This window comes from Miscanthus floridulus, chromosome 19, assembly GCF_019320115.1.
Source record: "Miscanthus floridulus cultivar M001 chromosome 19, ASM1932011v1, whole genome shotgun sequence".
Classification (NCBI taxonomy): Eukaryota; Viridiplantae; Streptophyta; class Magnoliopsida; order Poales; family Poaceae; genus Miscanthus; species Miscanthus floridulus.
In genome coordinates this window covers 9,209,850-9,217,445 of record NC_089598.1, presented here as the reverse complement: position 1 = coordinate 9,217,445, position 7,596 = coordinate 9,209,850, and the positions used below count along the sequence as shown (strand labels likewise).

General features: G+C 46.8%; 1 protein-coding gene across 3 annotated transcripts; it reads left to right on the top strand.

Annotated features, from left to right (window-relative positions):
• The first annotated feature begins 173 nt into the window (after nucleotides 1-173).
• LOC136529143 (uncharacterized) lies at nucleotides 174-3,766 on the top strand. 3 transcript variants are annotated; one of them, XR_010777213.1, is made up of 6 exons: nucleotides 181-499; nucleotides 599-738; nucleotides 819-885; nucleotides 1,822-1,930; nucleotides 2,021-2,191; nucleotides 3,464-3,766. XR_010777213.1 is itself a non-coding variant. In XM_066522209.1 (6 exons), the coding sequence occupies exons 2-5, from the start codon at nucleotides 732-734 to the stop codon at nucleotides 2,144-2,146; spliced, it is 300 nt and encodes a 99-aa protein (XP_066378306.1). In that variant the 5' UTR covers nucleotides 194-499; nucleotides 599-731; the 3' UTR covers nucleotides 2,147-2,191; nucleotides 3,464-3,766. The 3 variants fall into 3 exon arrangements, 2 of the variants coding, with proteins under 2 accessions (XP_066378305.1, XP_066378306.1); XM_066522209.1 differs by having other exon boundaries at nucleotides 194-499; nucleotides 828-885; XM_066522208.1 differs by lacking the exons at nucleotides 599-738; nucleotides 2,021-2,191 and having other exon boundaries at nucleotides 174-499; nucleotides 828-885.
• Nucleotides 3,767-7,596: the final 3,830 nt, after the last annotated feature.

Here is a 7,596-nt window from a genome sequence, read left to right as displayed (position 1 = left end):
TGATAGATGAGCACAATAATATTACACTCGGTTTGAGCCAAAGCCATTGGAAAAATAATTATCTCGTGCCTGCGACGACCGAGCGAATTATGGCATGCTTGGTTTCTTATCAGCCTTGCCAAGCTAGGCTAGCCATTTTGGCTCTCCCATGAGCCCAGATTCATAGAGCCAAATGCAGCGCAAATGGATCTTCTTGGAAGCCTGAGAGGAGCCACTTTTAAGTCAGCCGGCCGTTTGTTATTCCCACCGCACGCACACGGCCTATACACGCACGCGACTTCCCGTATCCTTTCAGCGTTGTCTTCCACCTCTCTCTCTCTCCGGCGACTGGCGAGCTCCTCCCCGGTGACCTCCTCACGGCCGCGCCCCACCGTCTCCCTGTGTACGCGCCGAGCTCTTCCTCGCCCCCACGCGCGTCGGCCATGGCGGATCTGCCGGAGACTGGGGGCCGCTGCCCCAACCGTACGCCAGGTGTTCGCCGGCGATGAGCACCCACCAGGTTCGTCCGCCCCTGCCTTTCATTCCCCTTCCTGCTTTCTGTAGTAGCCATGAAGTCCCATATTTCTTATTTTGGGTTTCAAGCAAAACTCTTTTGAAGATAAAAGCAAGGATATCATAGAAATGGAAACAAAGGAAGCCTATGGAATGATACTGAATGTTGTGCTGAAATGGGTTGGGAACAAGTATTTTTTGTCTCTATGTCACCCAGTCATACAGGGTAGACCAGCCAGATGAAACGTGAGAACCTCTTTTTATAATTCTAATTTCAGATGACCTGCACATATATGGTACTGCTTATAGTTTTTCTCAAACTGAAGTTTGTGCAGGTTACTTCAACAATACCTTTGAGTTCAGCATGCATCTGCCTGCTGCCTCGGCAACCAGGTGAGGTTCTATTTGAGATAATTGTTTATTCAATTCTATCTCACATTGATGAGGATTCCTGCACATGATCACAAAGCTTTAGAAAATTGGTGGTTTTCCTATAGGGAAAACGATCATACATGCTTCTACCAGTTGATCATTCTATTGATGATCTTTGTGAATAGCTTTCTAGAAATAATTTCCTGCTAAATTGATTGCCTGTGGAGTAATTTCCACTTATGTTTTTGTGGCCTCTCTTTCGATCTTAAGGCTCCAGATTAGTTCGTACCCCTTGTGATATGGGCCCCTTGCTTGCCTGATTTTTCTGTGTTTGGGGATATTTCTTGAAAGATTTTAAGCTCACGCCTGTTGTTCCTTATTTTAATTTTAGATGTACTGTTTTTGTCATGGCTGTTTGGACTCGGTTCTTTCTTTTGATCACCTTTTTTGCTGCGCTCATACATTTACCTAACATTTATCTTTCATATGCTCTTTTCAGTCTATACATCTCAAAACACATTTGAGAGTGCTTCAAAATTGGGCAATTCTTTTATGCTGTAGTATTATTGACGTAATTTGAGATATGATCAGCTACTCATACAGTAGGATAAAAAGAAGGCTTCAAAAATTCAGCAGCGATTTGTATGTCATTGAGGTCGACTTGCTTTTATTCTGAAAATAGGAATCATGCATACATCTGCAAATAAACCTGTTTGCAAGTGGTGCCACATGTAGTGTATACCTATGTACCCTCCTCGGGTTGTTCCAAACTTCATCAAATGTAATATACACATTCCCAGCATATATCTAGATACTTTGTATTGACCACGCTTTCATCGCGTGCGTTTTGTACTAGTGTTACTACAAAGAGTTGTGCAGCCCTCCAGATTATAAAAATCTAGCTGCTGCTTGGACTGCAACTGAAATTCTAATCCTAATACATTTGAGTTTCTCCAGGTATGTGAATGATGGAAGGCCCTTTTGGCAATACATAGCGAGTTCATCTACTGGCTGCTCAGATCTACAGTACTTTGGGGTACTGTATCAGCACTATACAACTGAAAAGGTGAGATACAGTGTGCAATCGAAATGGGGTTTGACCTTCTTTTGGTATAGATATATTTGTTAAGCTTATAAAATGTGATATGTTTGCTAGGCTTGGCATCTCTGTGATCCAGATAATGGACGTGTTTCTGAGGCATTGAGAAGGGTTGGTGTCAAAACAGCTATTGTGTCCAACTTTCACACTCATCTTCGGCCACTTTTACAAGCACTAAAATAGTGAAATGTGACCACGCTGTTTGATGCAGTTGCTGTATCTGCTGAGGTTAATGTGCCTTGGCTTTCCTATTTACTAAGTTCAAAGTTCAGCCCATTGCATGATTTTTTTTATAAAAAAAATTATAAAATTTTGATTCATCCTTTTGTTCTGTAGTTTCTTTCGTGCCTACTCTTCTTTTGTGTAGTACGTCGATTCATCCTTTTACCTAGAGTTCAACATAGATAACGATGTTGCCTATGCGCAATGGCCTTGCCTTTCATGAATCTCGTGTCACCTATTTCCTAGCAGCCCCATGTGAGCATCTTTGCATTTTCTTAGGCAAATTAAGTGTCATTGGCATCCATAAAGGGCGTACCCAGTGCAGAGAGCTCCCGCTCTGTGCAGGGTCTGGGAAGGGTGTTAGTGGCAAGCCTTACCCTCGCCTGTGCAATGCGAGGAGACCACGACTCGAACCCGGGACCTTCCGGTCACAGGCGGTAAGACTCTACCGCTTGCGCCAGGCCATGTGCTCCTAAATATGCAATTTTGCCTTGTTGTTACTAGTAAAAAAAGGGCCATTCCTTTTGTTCATTGTTTAACTCTACTTGTTTTTTTTCCAAAATCCGTTGGCTTGCACAAGCTTGTACGAATCTTGTGGAGGCCTGTTCCACTTGTTCGTTTCACTCCTTTTTGGGTTGTCAAAATTTTGGGTGCGTGCGCGTGTGTGTGTGTGTGTGTGGGGGGGGGGGGGGGGGGGGGGCGGGGTTCATCCCATTGCTTACACTTGTTTTTTCCTCTTCCTTTGTCCTTTGCAGAAAAAGTATTCAACAATGCTGTTAGCTCCTTAAAAAAGCACTGCTGTTAGCCAGTTTTGCTCTGGTTAGGCACATTTTTGGTGGACACACATAATTGCTACTAGATTACTAATAACTTGCTTAAACTAATGATATTAAATTGCTTAACTAAATTTTGCATGCACTTTTTTGGGTGGTTCTCTACTGCTCGTCTACACTTAGAACATGCACTAATGCATGTTTAGGATTCATCTAGCCTGCTGCACACTCCACCTTTGCTGCAGCAGAAAGTTGGCCATAGATCAACCTTGTAGTCATCTCTATCATGACATGTAGGCAACTTAGTCAAACCCATTAGGCAATAATACTGTAATGAATTAGGCAAAAAAAAAAAAACTACAAGGTTATGCAATTTTTGTTCAATACATGCTATGTTGTGCCTCATGTTTCAATGCATTTAATACACCAACTTTCAATGCTTATATATATGCTATATGACATCTGATTGCTGCAACACTCTAAATCTTTTAACATTTAATTGCAGGTGTCATGGTCTCAAGCATTAACATGGGATCAAATGAACAAAGAGAACCATGTGCAGCAGCAAGTGGGATGTATGGTGCATCAAAATGTGTATATGTTATGTTACTAATGCATCAAGATGTATTTCTATCGGAGTAGTACATACAACATATATGCATGTTAACTAGTAAGAATAACATATAGTTGTAATAACAACAGATCTACAGTAAGAGCATTAGTCATTAACATGTCTGATCATTGTGTGTAATTTTTGGTAAAATGAAATTCTGTGTAACTATGTGTTTCTGCTTGTCACTTTGTGTGTAATGATGTATATTTTTCTACCTGTCATTGTGTTCTAAAATGCTTCACAATATCTATCTTTTTGTCTATGTGTTCTAAGATGCCATCTCAGGATGCTCAGAATGATATGTGATGAACATTTTATATTTAATTTCGGCTTGCTTGGATGAATCTATCAAATTTGTAATATTTAGGATGTGGGCTAAATAATTCTCGCAAATCTAGAAGCAGCGAGCCAGTTGGGGGAAGTGGAAAGCGATTTGGGGAGAAAAAAATAAATGCAAAAGCAAATTTACCAAAATAGGAATGGTTACTAACTGTTTTAAAATTCCTACCGGAAATGGAGTGTGCGTACGAGAAGCCTAGCCGTGCATTAGCCGCTTCGATATCGTACACATGGCGAAGAATAGTCAGTGGAATCCGGGCCTGTTCGCTTGAACTTATCGGTCGGCTTATCAGCTAGAATCTATAGTATTTTTCTCTCACAACAAAACAACGTCAGCCGACTTTAATACCAGCCGAACATGCTCTTGAATATGGGAAGACCTGCGGCCTATTACACCACGAGGATAAGGTTGTGCTAACTCCGTAACTCGGGTTGAGGAGTGTATGGACCCTGATACAGGCTTATGGGACGAACAACTGGTTCGTGATGTGTTTTGGGAGGACGTGATACATATCTTGGCTACAACAACAAATCCTGGCCATGAGGGGGGGAAATGAGGATAGACTGGCTTGGCATCTTGATCGAAGAGGTGTGTTCTCGGTGAAGTCGTGGTACCATGTCCTGGATGATGAGAAAGAACGGACGCAGGTTCGGCAAGAGGGACAGTGCAGCTCGGGCATCTCCTCCGTCGATCAAGCAGGCTCTGTCTAGCGTAAACTCTGGAGATTATCATGCCCTTCCAAGGTGAAACGATTTATGTGGCGACTGGCTCGAAATAGCTTAGCCCTGAAGCTGAGTATTCAGAGAAGAGGGATGGAACTGGATACTCGATGTCCGGTCTGCAACCGATTAGACGAGGATGGTGGACATTGCTTTCTAAAATATAAATTTGTGAAGCACGATTGGATCGACCTTCACCTAGAACATGTTCGGCGGAAACTGCTGGCCAAGAAGTCTGAATGGGAAGTCGTACGGGAGGTGCTGGATCTGAAGGAGGAGGACCGTTTGAAAGCTGTGGTGCTGTTATGGAGGTGGTGGAATGCACGAAACAAAGTGAACAACAGAGAGAGGGGGTTATCAAGGGAGGTGTTCGCATGAGAAGTCCTCAATTTCAACTTTAGACATCAAGTGAGAGGAGAAGGAGATGTCAGAACAGAAGACGAAAGAAAGTACACAAATGGCGTGCTCCACCGCCGGGCCAACTGAAAATCAACAGCGACGACGCTTTCATCCAAGAGACCTTGACAGGTGGTTGGGGTTTCATAAAAAAAAACTTTGCATATTTGGAACTCCAATCATCACGCTTGGACGCAGTGCCGGATGTGATTACTGCCGAAACAGCGGCTTGCGTGAAGGCGTTGCAATCAGCGACTGATTATGAAATATCTCGGATACAGCTCGAAGTGGACTCATCAGTACTAAAGGAGGCGCTCCAATCGTCAACTATGGACCTCGCTGCTACCGGGATGTTGCTGAGGGATATAGTTGTCCATGCAGCCCGAGGTACGACGGCACGGCACGAAGCCCGCTTTTTTAGCCCGACACGAGCACGGCACGGCCCGGTGACATGCAGGCCCGGGCTGGCCCGGCCCGAGGCAGCAGGCCATGCCTAGGCCGCTGCTCAGGCCCGTGGGCTGGCACGGCACGGCCCGACCTGAGTCAGCCGGCCCGGCAGCGGCCCGGCCACCCCCCTCCCCCTCCTCACTCCTCCTCCCCTCCCCGCAGCCCAGCTGGCCGGCCCACCGTCCCCGCGGCACAGTTGGCCTCCCCCCTCCTCATATATAAGCCGCACCCGCACGCCGGCCGCGGCAGCTCTCCCCCGCGCAGCGCCGCAGCGCAGCCCATCCCACCCTCGAACCCTAACTCCCTCCACGCGGGCTACTCCGGTGACCCTACTGCGCCGTTCGTGGCCCAGCTGCTCGCGCTTCCTCCCCTTCCCCCTCTCTCTGGCTGCTCGCGCCACAGTAGCCGCGCAACCTCGTGTTCGCGCGTCGCCGCCGACGCCTCGAGCTCCTGCTTCCCCGCGGCTCGCTGAATCCCCTCCATCCCCTTCTCTTCTTGTGGGATCCAACGTCGAGCGCCGCCATTGCCTCCCACAGTCCCGCCTCGGCCGCCGCGGGAACGAGCGCGCTGGCCCCAAGCTTCGCCCCGATGCCAGATCCGGCCACGAGCTCCGCCCCGACGCCACGATCTCCGGCTGCTCGCTCACGCTTCCTCCCCTTCCCCCTCTCTCTGGCTGCTCGCAATTCGTCGTGGGCCCCGGGCTGGCCCGACACGCTGAATGGGCTGTGCTTCTCGGGCCGGCCCGACACGAAAAACAGCCCACAGGCCCGTGCTTGGGCTGATGGCAAGGCACGAGGCCCGCAGCGGCACGGCACGGGAGGCACGGCGTGCCGTGCCGGCCCGACATCCTCCGGGCCGTGCCTGGCCCGTGCCCAGGCCATGCCGAGCCGGGCCGGCCCGATGGCCAAGTATACTCAGGGACACTCGCGATCTCCTACAAGAGCTCTTGCACTTCGTGTGTGGTAATGTTCTTTAATTCCTCGAGTGAGTTGGGATCCGGGTGAGTCTTATGTTTGGACGAGCCTCCTCGTAAAAATTCTGGTGACTCGTGATTGTGTCGGTGCCTATAGTTCCAATAACAAGGCCCTAGAGCCAACACTTCTGTCAAAAAAATGGCTCTCCTTTGCTAGCAAGAAAAATCTTGCATGCACAAGCCCCGGGGCACTTTGACTAAACACCCAAACAAATGGCACCTATTCACATCCTTGCTAGGCAAGGCCTTTGGCAAAAATAGGATAAAGTTGAGCCAAAACGTCGCGATTCAAGATAAATTCACGAGGAAGTGGTATCTCTTTAGGATCAACCTTAGCGTCGAGAGATTGGTTAATTGGTAAAGATACAGAGATTTGGTGCCCGCCCAAGAAAGAGACCTAGGTCCTAATAACCCCACTAAGGCCTTGTTTGGACTCGATCCACATGTGTTGAAGTGGATTGGGTGAAATTTAGTTTAAGTTTCACTCCAATCCACCCCAACCCATGTAGATTGATGTCAATCCGACTACGTCCAAATAAAGCCTAAGTAGTGATTCAACATGAATTCTACGTCTTGGAACCAGACCAATTCGGGAGCGGCTTTGTGATAATGGAACCAACCAGCAAAAAAAAAAAAAAAAAAAGCCCTAAGGACAGCAGGACTTCTGTGACTAATCAAAGTAAAGAGTACATAGCCCGAAAAAACACCTCATCCATTGGTCTACGTCGCGAATATCTGTTTTTTCAGTAATAATAAATCCCACATGAACACCCTGCAGGCTAGATTACGATCTTTGACTGCTGAATCTATCATGACCCAAGTCAAAATCCTATCCAGGAACGAAGAAACAAAGGCATCATGAAAATCACCCTTGAATAAATCCCACATGAACACCCTGCAGGGCTAGATTACGATCATTTACTGCTGAATCATGACCCAAGTCAAAATCCTATCCAGGAACGAAGAAACAAGGGCATCATGAAAATCACCCTTCAAAAAGGGAAAAAAAGGTCATTGGCATTTGACTCATTATTCAAGAATCACTTGACGACCCACCCTCCATCCAGGTACAAGTATCCATCTTCCGCATACACGTAAAAACTTATAATTCCCCAGTAATACTGAAATCCAGAAATAACTCCATTTCATG

Excerpts from the sequence above, each read along its gene's own strand:
- LOC136529143 (XM_066522208.1), top strand. The coding sequence starts at position 184 with ATGGATCTTCTTGGAAGCCTGAGAGGAGCCACTTTTAAGTCAGCCGGC. Across the intron at positions 500-827 it reads CGGCGATGAGCACCCACCAG|GTTACTTCAACAATACCTTT; the intron begins GTTCGTCCGCCC and ends AAGTTTGTGCAG. Across the intron at positions 886-1,821 it reads CCTGCTGCCTCGGCAACCAG|GTATGTGAATGATGGAAGGC; the intron begins GTGAGGTTCTAT and ends GAGTTTCTCCAG.